General features: G+C 51.9%; 2 protein-coding genes across 2 annotated transcripts in view; one reads left to right on the top strand and one right to left on the bottom strand.

Annotated features, from left to right (window-relative positions):
- The window catches only part of LOC102043606 (keratin-associated protein 10-4-like), a 5,695-nt gene extending 2,838 nt beyond the window's left edge, over positions 1 to 2,857 (bottom strand). The window contains exons 1-3 of the mRNA XM_014311260.1: positions 2,770 to 2,857; positions 2,165 to 2,247; positions 12 to 107 (exon numbers count right to left, since the gene is read on the bottom strand). Coding sequence (XP_014166735.1) covers positions 12 to 107; positions 2,165 to 2,247; positions 2,770 to 2,857 — 267 coding nt within the window. The remainder of the gene's footprint in view (positions 1 to 11; positions 108 to 2,164; positions 2,248 to 2,769) is intronic.
- A 10,021-nt stretch (positions 2,858 to 12,878) lies between these two features.
- The window catches only part of LOC102043439 (trichohyalin-like), a 9,465-nt gene continuing 7,722 nt past the window's right edge, over positions 12,879 to 14,621 (top strand). Inside the window, exons 1-2 of the mRNA XM_031065229.1 lie at positions 12,879 to 13,016; positions 13,490 to 14,517. Of these exons, the coding sequence (XP_030921089.1) occupies positions 12,879 to 13,016; positions 13,490 to 14,517 (1,166 nt within the window). The remainder of the gene's footprint in view (positions 13,017 to 13,489; positions 14,518 to 14,621) is intronic.

Raw genomic sequence — 14,621 nt, 5'->3', positions numbered from 1 at the left:
CTGGACCTCACCGGGAAGCTCCTCACCAGCACGGCCGGAGGGGGGATGCAGATCTGGCTCAGCGGGCAACCGGTGGCGCGGCGCATTCTTGGGGGGAAGGGGGGAGGCTGGAAAAAGGAAAGGGATAAAATTTAATTTTAAAAAAGAGGTGTGAAAACATTCCAGGCTGTTCTATACACTGAATTTAATTCGTCCTTTTTCCACCAAATCCTGAACTGGAAAACAGCCGTGAGGCGAGGAAGTGACTCCACGTGAAAGCGTTTCAGGCAAATTTGTTGCTGTTTTCAAGCAGCTTCCTCTCAAAACAGGAAGCAAAAAATTGTTTGGGCTCCTTTAGGTTTCCAGCAAGGTCTGAAGCCTCCACCTGCCCACACCTCCCCTTGGTTTGCGATGAATCTTTCCCATTCCTTCCCTAATTTCACCCAAAAAGGCTTCAGAACACCCTGCCCTCATCCAGAGGACGCCAGTGGTGGCTCCGTGCTGGAAAACCTCCCCAAGGAAAGGCTCTGCCGCGGCTGCTTTTCCCACAAAATCTGCCCGGCTCTCCCCAACCCGGGTTTTCCTCCCAGGCACCCTGGCCTTCCCTGGCAGCCGGGGAGTCTCCACTCCTTATCACCCCTCCCACTCCTCCCCTTTGAAGTCCCAGCTCGGCCTTTTGATCTCTGCCAACGCCAGCAATTCCCCGGGTGAAACACGGTGAGGACGCAGAGAGAATTTCATCCTCCTCGATGGAGAAAGAGCAAAACCCGCAGCAAATAAACCCCGGAGAAGACGGAATTAAAATCTGGGGGAATCCCAACCCCAATATCCCCAAGCAGAAACGCTTTTAAGTCTTTTAATTTGCTTCTGCACGGCTCCAAAATGAAAACAAACAAAACGCCAACCACGAGGTGACTTCCAAGGAAACCGAGCTGGACTTACCCAATTGTCCACCAGCGAGCACCAAATGAAACCAAAAATGGCTTGAGGAACAGGACAATAGGAATCCTTTTATAGGATTTTGGTGTCCGTGGCTCCGGAAGTGAGACACCTCAGGGGTATGGAAATCAAATATTTAATAATCCAGACCTGCTCTGCTCCAATCCTTCAATTACTTCGCTCGACATTATAATTTTTAATGTCGCCGGGCTGGGATGTGAGACTCTCATGACTGCCAGGAATTCCCCATCCACGTATTTCCTACGGACTGGGAAATGCAGATGAGACAGCCTGGAAACAATCCCCCTCGGGATTAAACAATGAAAAAAAAAATCTGTTTTGGAGCATTTGGGGAATGGAGTTGGGATGGGACTCTGGATGGGACTCGGTTCTCTCACAATACTCCTTCTGCTGGGAATTTTATTCCTGATAATCTGCTCAGTTTCCCCTCAATGCCTCAGTTGGAAGAGCCTCTCCATGAGTATTTTGGACCCCGCAAAGAGGCCCCAGGATCATTCCCAAATCCTTCAGCATCTCCCAATCCACCTTTCCCTCAAGGTCCCTGGAACACCTGGGTGCCCTCGGTTGGTCTTGAGCTGCAGGACCCAAATCAGACACAGCTCCAGATGTGGCCCAGGAATTCCCCGGACACCTCCAGGCGTGGCCGCTCCAACCCTCCCTGAGCCCCTTCCAAGGCCTTTTCCCTTTTCCAGGAGGAATTTCCCCAAATTTCCCACCCTGAGCCTCCTCTGGCACAGCTCGAGGCCGTTCCCTCTTGTCCTGTCCCTGTTCCTTGGGATCAGATCCCAAATCATCCCTGGAAGAGCCCAAAATTCCCCCTGGATCCCCCTTTTCTCCAGGCTGAGCCCCCTCAGCTCCCTCAGGATTTTCCAGCCCCATTCCCATCCCTGGCCCTGCTCCAGCCCCTCCCTGTCCCTCTTTCCATGATTTTCCAGAACTGGACACGGCTCTGGACATTCCCCTCCCCAGGGGACAATCCCTGCCCTGCTCATTTTTGCCACAATTCTTTGATTTTTCTTTTTACTGCAAATTTGATTTTTTCAATTTGCCGGGGATTTTGGCTGCTGGCCTCCAGGGAAATCTTCACATTTCCAGGATCTCCGTGACCTTCCAGGACCTCTCCCGCGTGTCCCAGCTCCACCCAGGGCCACGAGGGGTGAACTCTCTGATCTCAGTGGCCCTTGGGCCGATTTTTGTGCCCGTTTTCGGCGCCAGGAGGTCACACCCAGCCCGAGAAGGTGACAAACTTCACGCAGCCGTCGCAGCTCGGAGCCGCCGCTTTGTCCCCCGCGGAAAAGCCGTCCCTGCCTGGAAAAGAAGGAAGAGAGACCCAACCAGTTCCCCTGAGACATCACAGGCTCTGGAATTCTCCTCTGCTCACCGCCACCCAGCCCGAAGTCACCCGGTGACACAGCCAGGGACAGGAGTGACTCGCACCAGAGGCGAGGCCGTTTTCCACCAGGACACCAAAGGGGGGGGGTTTGCCTCTTCTCCCTCCAAATTTTGCTGTCCAGCATGAGATTTTTGTTTATTTCCTGGAAATAAATAAATCTGGAATTCATGACCCCTTGCGTTGGGAGTTTGCTGCTGACTGCAGGAAAAATTTCCTCCTTTTTTTGGTTTTTCTGTTCAAACTCTCCCTTTGAGATTTCCTTGCTCAAATCTGTTCTCAGCCGAACAATTCCAATGATTTTCCAATGTTTTTTTTAGTGGGGAGGAAGGGAACAGATTTGATTTACATTTTTGGGTTTCTGGATTTCCAGCTGGGTGGAATTCAGCAGGTTTGGGGTAAAATGAAGGGAGAAGGGTGGTGGTCACTCCTCCGGTCACCTGCCTGCTCGTGCCACACGAGGACAACGCCACCGTCACGACAACGGGGACGATTTGAGTCAGAACTTCGGGAGCGGACGGAAAACATCACGAGACGAGCGGTGAGCGAAGAGCTTCCAGCAGCTCCGTGGAAAAACAGGACAGAGAAAGGTCAGGAGACGTGGCTAAAAATTAAAGAATCCCCCAAATCCCACATCCCATCCTGTCCCTAATGGTCCTCACGAGGTGCTGGGCTGGAGGCTGTTGGAGCATCCCAAACACCTGCCCCGTCACTGGGCTGGGAATCCACTCATTTCCCAAATTCCTCCCTGGCGTCTGCGGGGCCACGTGAATTCCCGAGCTCCAGGTCCGGCTGCAGCCACGGAAACAGGCGTTTTCCATTAAAAATAATTAGGCAAATCATCCCTGGCGGGGCAGAGGCGGAGCGAGGCCGTGGGGAGCTCCGGAGGCCGGGAACACACCAGGAACATCCCGGGATAACGCGGCCGCCTCTGCCCTGCCGATCCCGACCCGGTGAGTCTCCTGGGGACCCTGCAGATCCCGGGGTCGTTTTCCAGAATAGATTCCCTGGAAAGCTGAAAAAGGGGGATTTGTGGTGCTCAGTTTCCTCGGGGATAAAGGTTTCGGAGGGTAAAATCCTTCCCTGGGCTGTAATTCTGGAATTCTCAGGGATGTTCTGGAAAATTCCTGTTGTTCCAGCACTGGATTTAGTGGGATTAAAGCCCATCCTGCCAGGAGATCTGGGATCCATTCCAAACAACTGGAGAAGGGAGAAACCACTAGAGAAAGGAAAAAACAACTGGGGAAGGGAAAAACAACTGGGGAAGGGAAAAATAACTGGGGATGGGAAGGGAGAAATTTGAAATTTATAAACCTGAAAATGTGAATCAAATCCATTGTTATCCCACAAGAAAAGCTGGCAAATTGTTGGAATTGTTTGTCTGTGAGCAGATTTTAATGAGAAAAGCTGAATTTGGGAGTCTGAAGAGAAAAGCAGAAAAAATTAGGAATTTCCCCCTGATTTTTCGTGGGATTGGGTGTGAAATTGCTCCTTTTTCTTGCAGGTCTCCATCGCAGGGAGATGAATTCCCAGTGCCCGCCCTGTTCCTGCCTGGAAGAGGCTGCCCAGAGCCAGGAGCAGAATTCCCCGGCGGATCCCTGCCCGTGCCAGGACGTTTGTCCCTCCTGTCCCTGTGACCCTCCCCAGGGCCCCCTCGCGGGCTCCGATCCCGTGAAAACCCCGAGCTCTGGAGAGGAACCCTTCACCTTCGAGAGCCCCGGGATGTGCGTGATGAGGTTCCCGCTGCAGAAATCCATCCTGACCGTGGAGCTCTGTCCCCCTGACTCCGACGGGACCTTCCCGCTGCCCCACGAGGAGCTCGGGGTCTCCAAAACCGCCGGGACCTGCCTGGACAACCTGGAAAATCTGCGCCTGGATCTCCCGGCCGTGGAGCCCTGCACCCTCGAGGTGGTGGAGCTGGGCACGGATGAGCCGTGCCAGGCCCAGGGCTCGATCCTGGGGGATCTCTGTGTGTCCCAAAGTGGGATTTCCGTGGATCCCTGCGCATCCCAAAGTGGGATTTCCGTGGATCCCTGTGCATCCCAAAGTGGGATTTCCGTGGATCCCTGCACATCCCAAAGTGGGATTTCCATGGATCCCTGCGCATCCCAAAGTGGGATTTCTGTGGATCCCTGCGCATCCCAATCCCAGGGACTCGGGGACGCCGGAGATGCCAAGGACAGCAAATCCCAAACGTCCCCACGGAGCCCGTTCCGCCTCAACTCCTGCACTTCCAGCATCGTGGAGCGCTGCCTCTCCCGCTGCCAGAGCTGGTTCCGGGGCAAGAAATAGGATTGGGGTCAGTGGGATGAAGGAAAGGGGGTCCCTGCCCGGCTCGGGTGAGTCTGAGCTTCCCACGAGTCACAGAAAGAGAGGAAATTGCCTCACGTGAGATTAAAAAAAAAAAAAAAAAAGCTGCTTTTCAATCATCTCTTAATTACTGTGTCGGTTTGATTGCACAACGAAAAGCGCAATAAATAATGGGGAAAATGATCCAAGTGGGAATTGCAGCCGGGGTCCTGTTTCGTCACCCGCCGCCTTTTCGCTGCCCACGGATGGATGAGGAGGTTCAGAGCCCGCCTTAATTCATTCATGGTTTTGCATTTGCATTTTTAATCCTCATTTTCCCCATTAAAATTGTGGGAATATTGAGGAAAGCAAGCTTTCCTCGGAAATAAAACCCGAGGAGCTCCTTCCCCCACGGATGAGATTTTTTTTTTTTTAGGGAATTCTGAGCTGCATCTGAGTTTGGGGACCACCAGCAGCCCCTCCAGGGCTGGGGCTGCTCCCGAATTTATTTTTGGGGAGCTGGAATCCAGCCTGGAATCCACATTTTCCTGGGATGAGTCCCCACCCGCAGAGGCTCTTCCAGGCACGGAGAATCCCAGTTAAACCAGCAGCTCCCAGTTTGCCGGAGGCTTGGAACCCCTCAGGACCCCCAGCGAGGTGGATTTTGCCCGCAGGCTTCGTTTGGGAGCCCCAAAAAATCCAGAAGGGACGGGGAAGGAGCTCCTGGGGATGTTTGGGAAGCGCCAGAGCCTGTCCCAGCTCCCGTCCCAGCGCCACCAGCCAGAAATGGCGCTGGAAACGCGGGCAGGCCACTGGGAGAACTGGTCTGGCCGGGATTCCCGGCGTCCGGCAGCGGGGAGCCGCTGCCTCCTCCCTGCCCCAGCAGCTTCATCCAGGCCCATCCCCAATTTTCATGGAATTGGGAGAGATTCCAGCTTTTCCCGAAGCGCCGCGACACATCCGCTCCCAAATTTAAAAAATAATCACCAGGATTTAATAGCAAGAGAGCGGGGTCCTTGATTTTTGGGAAATCCGGGCTAAAAAAAGGAAAGAATTCCAGCTGGGGAATTGGGTGAAAGCATCGTGAGGAATTGGGTGAAAACATCTTGGGAAATAGGTTGAAGCATCCCAAGGAATGGGATGGAAATATCCTGAAAAATGAGATTGAAACATCCCAAGGAATGGGATGAAAATATCCTGAAAAATGAGATTAAATCATCCCGAGGAATTGGGTGAAAAAATGCCAAAAATGGAATTAAAACATCCCAAGGGATGGGATGAAAATATCCTGAGGAATTGTATGAAAACACCCCAAGGAATTGGATTAAAACATTCCAAGGAACTGGGTGAAAATATCCTGAAAAATGGGATTAAAACATCCCAAGGAATGGGATGAAAATGGCCTGAAAAATGAGATTAAAACATCCCGAGGAATTGGGTGAAAACATCTTGAAAAATAGATTAAAACATCCCAAGGAATGAGATGAAAATAACCCAAGGAATTGGGTGAAATCATCCCAAGGAATTGGGTGAAAACATCCCAAAAATGGAATTAAAATATCTCAAGTAATGGGATGAAAATATCCTGAAAAATGAGATTAAAACATCCCGAGGAATTGGGTGAAAACATCCCAAGGATTTGGATTAAAAAGTTCCAAGGAATTGGGTGAAAATATCCCAAAAAAATGAGATTTAAACATCCCAAGGAATGAGATGAAAATAACCCAAGGAATTGGGTGAAATCATCCCAAGGAATTGGGTGAAAACATCCCAAAAATGGAATTAAAATATCTCAAGTAATGGGATGAAAATATCCTGAAAAATGAGATTAAAACATCCCGAGGAATTGGGTGAAAACATCTTGAAAAAATGGGTTTTAAACATCCCAAGGAATGGGAAAAAGAGCAAAAGGGAGAGCGGAAAAATCCCTCCCTCCCCAGGAAGATCAAGAAAGGGAACAAGAAAATCCAAAATATTTGTGAGTTTGGGGCTCGGAAGGCACAGAAAGGGTTTAATTAATTCCTCCTTCATTATCATTAACGATGGTTGGATTTATTAAAAGCGTCTCAAAGCAAGGGAAGGAGCTGGGATGTGAATCCCTGATTTGAATTGTGGGATTATGCAAATCCGGAGAATTCGAGGGGAGCCCTGGAATCCAATTATTGAAATATCCTCATTAACATGGAAAAAAAAAAAGCGGGATTAGGGGAATTTCTGACACTTTTTAACGTCAGAGGGGATTAGGGACGGCGGGGAAAAAAAGGAGGGATTTGATTCCAATTATTTAATCACAGGATTTGATTGCAATTATTTAATCACGGAGATGTGGGGATGGAAATGCCTGCGGAATGGGAAGAGGCAAAAAGAGGGAGAAAAAGGCGGAATTTGGGGAGAATCCCGCAGCTCTCAGCAGGGGAGGAGGGAAGGAAATGGGGAAAAACGGCAAAGGAATGTTGGGAAGGGGGTAATGTGGAAAAAAGCTGGAAAAAGATGGATAAAAACAGTAATAAGATGGATAAAACCTTCAAAAAGAGGGGTAAAAGCTGGAATAATAAATGAAAAATTAATTTTTTTTAATATATATAAAAATATATAAAATATTAAAAATATATATATCACTGTTCTTTGATTGAAAGGCAAGTCAAGATGTTTTGACCTGTTCCACATGCCCATGCCTATGGCTTTAACTCCCTAACAATACATCTTCACACCTGAGAAATATATTCCGTCTTCTCCCTGCAGAGAAAGTCGCCTCCCCACGCTCTCTACTTTTCTTAGGAGAAAATCATGAACAAGTGTGAGGAAAGCAATGACTAAGGGAAATAAGAGCAGCTTTCTCTGATGGGTTGGCTCAACTCTAGCTCAGCTGAAGTCTTTTGAATGCTGAGAATATCTACCATTACTACATTTTGCCAAATGGGCCTTATCTGCTGTGAGCAGAGCTATCCAATGCACACTGGTGGCACAGTGACATTTTTCCCACAGCTGAAGCACATTTTCAGGTACAGCAGGGTGTGGAGATTGCATTTTCAAAGGCAAAAACCCTTCCCTCCTTCATATCATTGCTTTTCAACAGATTACTGAGAAATCGCCGGTGTTAAACTTCTGGGGCTGCTTTCTGACACAGACGTGTGAGATTTGCCTCTTCAAAAGTCGTTAGCAAGGTTTGAACCCCTGACCTGTGGAGCTGCACACAGACCTACACCTCTCAAACTCAAAGCTGAACTTCACCAGCTGCATTAGACTCTTATCTTCTTAGACAACAGGGATGCATGACGTACACTTTGAAGGCACCTGCAAGTTCTCCTGAAGCCAACTACTTGAGGGCAAGGACTTGGCCTCTCAGTATTTTGTGGATTTCCTTGCTCAGACCAGTCAATTAAAACACAGTGACATTTGCTACAATACTCCCTTTTCCAGCTGTCTTTTAGGGTTTTCAACAGGCTTTGGTGCTCAGCAGGAGCTATAGCGGGAGCAAGTGTCTGACATTTTAAATTCAATTCCGTGGCACTTGCCGGAATGACCCTTCTGAAATCAGTCACACAGCATTCCTCTCATCCACCTGTCCAAGCAGGCCTGACTTGAGTGAACGCCTCTGCTGGCAGAACAAGTTTTCTGTGGTAAATTTTTGACACATGTAGTGTTTATCAGTGAAGATTGAACTGAAGATGAACTCAAGTAAAACATTTCCCATAAGCATAAGCCACAAGAGAGAGATAGAAATAAATCAAAAGAAGATAAAGACATCAACTTTGTTACTTAGAACAAGTCCAGTAGGAGAATGACAAAGGACAAAGGTGTTTTGAGCTCTGAATGTGTCAAAGTGAGCTGTAGAATATCACTCACTGCAGTCAGCAGCACCCACTGTTGAGTTGTTCAGTTCAGGTTTCCAGAAGCATTAAAATACTGAACATGGAGGGGAAGACAGAAGAAAAAAATGTAAAATAAAATAAAATAAAATAAAATAAAATAAAATAACATAAAATAATTTCCCATTAATTTTCCCAAATTTTCCACCCTGAGCCTCCCCTGGCACAGCTCGAGGCCGTTCCCTCTTGTCCTGGCCCCGTTCCTTGGGATCAGATCCCAAATTCCCCCTGGCAGATCCCAAATCCTCCCTGGCAGATCCCAAATCCCCCCGGCTCCCCCTTTTCTCCGGGATCACCCCCTCAGCTCCCCCAGGTTCCTCCGTTCCCTTTCCCAGCCCCGTTCCCAGCCCTGGCCCCGCTCCAGCCCCCGGCCCAGCCCCGGTTCCCACCCCAACATCCTCATTCCTCTCCCTTTGCGTCCCCTCCCTCCCCACCCCTCTCACCGAACCCGTTCTGAGCCCCGGGCGCGGCTCTGGCCCCGCCTGAGCCCCAACCCCGGCGGGGTAAAAATAACCAAAAGCACCAAATTAACCAAAATAACCTTTCCTGCCCCATTCCTGACCAGTTCCTGTCCCATTCGTGCCCAATTTCTGCTCAATTTCTGCCCAATTTCTGCCCAATTTCTGCCCAATTTCTGCCCAATTCCTGTCCCATTCCTGCCCAATTCCTGCCCAGTTCCTGCTGGGGATGTCCGTGGGAGAGGCCAGGAATTAATCCCGGAGAAAATCCTCATTAATGAGCAAAAAGCAAATAAAGATGGGCGAATTGGGTGAGGGGCGTTTCAGGGGTGTCTGCCCTGGAATTCCCAGGCCGGAATCCCGATCCTATAAAAGATGGATTTGGGTGGGATATCCGGAATTCCCAATTTCCCCCTGAGCTGGTTTGGGTGGGATATTTGGAATTCCCAACACTTCCTGTGCTCCTCTGGGTGGGATATTTGGAATTCCCAACCCTCCCTTGGTGTGTCCGCAGCTGAGACCCACCCCCCACCCAGGACTCACCCCAAAATTCCACAAATCCGGTCCCGATCCGGGGGACTCCGATGGAATTTTGGAATCCCAGATCCCCGTGGATGGGCCCGGGGTGGTTTCTGGTTTGGGGTTTCTGATTCAGAGCTGAGGCCGCTGTGGGGTTCGGGGCCGTCTCGGGGGTGACGTCGGAGGTGGCGCCCAGGGCTCCGTGTCCTGCGTGTCACCGACCTCAGGCGAGGCGTGGGGACCTCGGCCGGGCCCCGATGGCGCTGATTGGGGACAGGTGACAGGCGGGGACAAACAGGATGAGTGGGGTGAGGAGTCCTGGTGCCCCAGCCCGGAATGAGCCCCGCTGACCTCATCCCACTGCCCGTCCACATCCCGGCTGGAAAAGTGTCCCAGGACCCAGGTGGGACAAATTGCACCGTCCCAGGTGGGTCCAGCCTGGCCTTGGGCGCTTCCAGGGATGGGGAATCCATGGAACCACCTGGGCCAGGGAAGGATCGATCCTGAAAATCCCATCCAAACCGGCCCAGGGAATCCTGGAATGGTTTGGGATGGAAAGGATCCTTAAATCCCAAAAAATCCCACCCCAGTTCCATGGGCAGGGACCTTCCCCTATTCCAGGTGGGTCCAACCTGGCCTTGGGCACTTCCAGGGATGGGGAATCCATGGAATAATCTGGAATAACCTGGGGCAGGGAAGGATTGATCCCTAAAATCCCATCTAAACCAGCCAAGGGAATTCTGGAATGGTTTGGGATGGAAAGGAACCTTAAACCCCAAAAAATCCCACCCCAGTTCCATAAGCACTGCCAGGACATGCCTGGAGCCTCGGGAAAAGCATTTTTGGGGAGAACCCAGCAGAAAAGGGGTTCAGCACTGCCAGGACGTGCCTGGAGCCTCGCCGCCTCCTCCTGGGAATGTCACCAAATCCCAGGAAAGCGCTCCCGAGGCCAGGGACCTTTTCCAAGGCGGATTCCCGAGGCTCCTGCGTGGCCCCGGCCCCTGGGGTGGGGATTCCAGACAGTTACAGGCCACCAAACCCCCCCTCATTTGCATAATCACCCCGAAATCCACCCCAAAATTACAGCGTCCCAAGGGTGTCATTACGGCCCAGGCGGGGCCTAATTTGCACCAGGGTAATTTAATCCGGGTTTAAAAAAAAAAAAGCCCAAAAATGAACGTTGGGGACAAATCCCTGGGCTGAGTGTCCCCGAGGTTATTAATTAGCCAGCGTTAATTAATTGGGCTCCTACACCCAGGGTGAGCCACGGGCGAGGCTGCGGGACGAGTTCCTGCTCTGCAGTGGCCCCCGTGATGTCCCCGTCACCCTGTCCCCCCTCCAAACCCCGAATCCAGGCTCTGGAATTTTCCAGGTTTCCTCCAAGAGTTCCTGGGGAATAAAGGAAGAGTTAATTAATTTGCCGTACGAAGATTAAATTAAAAAATAAGGAGATTGTGAGGTAATTACGGCCCGAGGGCAGCCGGAGGAAATTCAGCATTAATCGACCTCTCAGCAGAGGTTTCTGCTTGTGTTTTTAATTAAAATCGAGCCAAGTTGAAATTAAAATGGTCCAATTAATATTGGAAGTTTTATAGTGATTTTTCTTAATGAGAAGTCATCACGTGATTACAGTTTCCTTGTTCAAAAATCCGCTTAAAAATTCATTTAATAGTTAAAAAATGGCTGTGCTTGGGTTATTTTTTATATTGGATAATACGGCCAAATACTCATTAATGAGAAGTAAAAACAAGAATAAAACTCTACAGGGGTGTCCCACAAGCCAAAATCAGGAGGATTTGGGGAATCTCACCCAGATTTTAGGGCTGAAATCTTCTTCCCTTTTCCTGATCCAAACCTCAGTGACCTCGGGCTTGAAATTCCAAAGGAAATGCACAAAAAAGAGACAAAAATCCCCTCTGGAATTGTGGGACCAGTTGCGTGGGTCATAAAGATCTTGATTGTCCCCTGATCTGCTCGTCCTGAGCTCTGCTGCCATCAGCACTCAAATTTTCCTTTTAATTAATTTAATTAATTTAATTAATTTAATTTAAATATTAATCCCTATTTTCATGTGGTTTTGCAGGTGCTAAAGACACAAACTCCCACCCATAACACAAATATTTACATTGAAATCCACCCTCCTCCATTTACGCTCTGGAGCCCTTCCAGATTTCCCCCAAAAAAAATCCGAAACGCGACCGTAAATGGTTTTTACAGCCAAGATTTTCCAGGATTAGGCGGAACCGGCCCGAAGAGCCGCTGCTATTTCGGGGTGAAAATGATAGGGAAGGGTTGATAAAGCCAAATAACCCGTTTGGGACTGGGCTTGGCCCAGGATGAATCAGGACAACGTCCACGAAGGGTGGCTCCTCTCCAACCCCAACCGGGACCCTATAAAAGCAACCCCGTCCTCGCCTGGCTCCGCACGGCTTCCCAGGAATCCCACTCGATCCCGACGGTGACTTGGGTGAGTGGGGCTCCCTCGGGAATGTTCCCTTTGCCGGGAATGTTCCCCTTGGTTGGGAGTTCCGGTGTTTCTCCGGGATTCGCTGCGGACGGGAGAGTCGTTCCCGGCATTTTTTGGGAATACCGAGGGGCTTCCCCCCGTTGGGATTGTTGGGTTGGGTTGTCCTTGGGGGAAGGGAATGTGGGAGAAGTCTGGGGGCTTCCTTGGGTGTGGGGGCAGCTCCCAGCTGGAGCAGCGGCCCCTTCTCTGTGGAAATTCCGGCGTTTCCGTGGGGCAGGGAGAGCTCGTGTGCCGGGGCACGTTCCAGAGGCGGGAATCGGGCACGGCGCAGCTCCCCGGGATCAGATCGGGCACGGAGGTTCCCCACGGGAGGCCTGGGGATGCCACAAGGGAGGAAGGAGGGAAGGAGGAGGCTTTGGAGGTTTCCAGACGCAGCTCTTGAGGTCTCTGCCCCAGATCTTGTCTTGGGTTGGGTTAAAGCTGCTCTCGCCAGGATCACAGGGACGGATCTTGGGAACACCAGGAAGTCCTGGAATGAGGCCATGGAGATGCTCCAAGGGCTGGGGGAAGGTTGGGAGAGCTGGAGGGGTTCACCAGGAGAGGAGAAGCTCCATGGAGACCTCCCTGGGCAGCAGAGGGGTTGGACTGGTTCCATATTTAGGGTCCGTTCCAAGGAAATATTCCATGGGATAACCCCACAGGGCAGGATCTGGGGGCATCTCTTGAGTCAGCACCGCCAGGTCCCTCCCCGTCACCGCATCCCCGTCACCGTTCCCGCTCCAACGTCACCCAGTGGCGAGGCCAGAGGCCACTCCCCATCCCACTAAAACCCCGGAATGTGTTCCCAGCGGGGAACACGGAGCCGGGAATTCTCCTCCCTCTCCCCAAGGGGATGCCCCAGCCCCTGGTCCGCTCCTGTCCCTCGCAGGCTCGCTCGGATCTGCAGGATGTCCCCGTTCTTGGACAGCATCGCCACCATCGTCGGCGTCTTCCAGCAGCACGCCCGGGGAGATGGGGACAGCTCCGGGCTCAGCCGCAGGAGGATGAGGGAGCTGATCCAGAGGGAATTCGCAGATTCCCTGGTGGTGAGCGCCACGGGGAAGGGCTGGGGTGTAGGAACAGCAAAATCCTCTCTGGAAAGGGAAAGGGGAGGGCTCCACCAAAGGTTGGGTTCCACCAAAGGTTAGGTTCCACCAAAGGCTGGGTTCCACCAAAGGCTGGGTTCCACCAAAGTTTGGGTTCCACCAAAGTTTGGGTTCCTTTGTGCTGGGGAAGGGAATGGAGAACCCTGAGGGAGCTGAGGGGGCTCAGCCTGGAGAAAAGGGGGATCCAGGGGGGATTTTGGGGAATGAATTCCCACAGCTGGTGCTGAGCCCTAAAAGTGAAATTATGAGAGATGGAAGGAGAATTCCTGCGACTCTTCCCATTGTTGCATTTCTCCCCCATGGAGCAGGAAGACCAAAATCCCCTTTTTCCCTTCCCATTGTTGCATTTCTCCCCCATGGAGCAGGAAGACAAAAATCCCCTTTTTCCCCCACCCCGGGTTCTTTCCCTGCAGAAGCCACACGACCCTCAGACCATCGAGAAGATCCTGCAGTTCCTGGAGTGGGATGGGGACGGGGACATCGATTTCAACGAGTTCCTCCTCCTGGTGTTCCGGGTGGCCAAGTGCTGCTTCTGGTTCCAGCCAAGGGCCCCGTTCCTGGTGCAGAGGACGAAGCTCCCGACCGGAGGAAAATCCCAGCTGGAGCAGGAATTCAGGAGCAGAGGGAGCCGCCGGCAGCTCCAGGAGGAGGAGGAGGAACGACAAACCTGGGAGAGAAATCGTGAAGCTGAGCTGCAAGGAGACCTCAGGGTCAGGGAGGTGGAAATCTCGGAGGAAACGAGAGGAAAGGAGAGCCGGAGAAGGCGGCAGCCCCCGGAGCAGGACAGACGGGAGGCAGAGAGGAGAGACCTGGAGGATGAAGTGGCAGACGTGAGCACGGGCAGGCAACGCCGAGAACCCCAAGCACGGCCGGACCGGTGGAGCCGCCAGGAGCCAGGGCGTGATGAAAGAACCCGGCGGCCACGAGGAGCAGATGGAGAAGGAGACAATCGGCCACGGGAACCCGAATTGCTCCGGGAAGAGAGGAGCCGCCACCGCCGGCGTGAGCTGGAACAAAGAGAGCTGGAAGGGAGAAGGTGCCGGGCGGCTGAGCTGGAATGTCCGGAGTCCAGGCGGCCACATCAGTCGTACCTGGAGGAACCGTTAGAGATCGACCTCGGGGAATGTGGGAGAGCAGAGCCAGAGGAACGCGGCTACGGACGGAGAACAGAGCGGGAACGGGAGCTGGAGTCTGCGGAAAGGGAAAGGGAGATCCGGGAGGAGCAGGAGAGGGGGGAAAGAGACGATCCCAGAAGAAAAGGGAGAATGAGAGAGAGAAGGGTGGATCAGGAACGGGAGCTGGAGGTGGAGGTGTCTGAGCGCAGGACAAGGGAAAGGGAGGAAGAAGTGGCCATAGTCGGCCAGAGAGAGACACGAGACAGACGAGAGCGAGACATCCGTGAGATTGAAGCTGATGGAAGGAGACAGAGAGAAACCCTGAGGTACGAGAGGGACAGAGAGATCTCAGTGGCAGCAGCAGAAGCCGATGTCAAAGTGCGCCGCGAGATCCGGGAACGAGGGGAGGAGCTGAGAAGGAGAGAACGTG

Source organism: Geospiza fortis, unplaced genomic scaffold, assembly GCF_000277835.1.
Source record: "Geospiza fortis unplaced genomic scaffold, GeoFor_1.0 scaffold489, whole genome shotgun sequence".
Taxonomy (NCBI): Eukaryota; Metazoa; Chordata; class Aves; order Passeriformes; family Thraupidae; genus Geospiza; species Geospiza fortis.
This window is presented reverse-complemented; position numbering and strand designations above follow the sequence as displayed.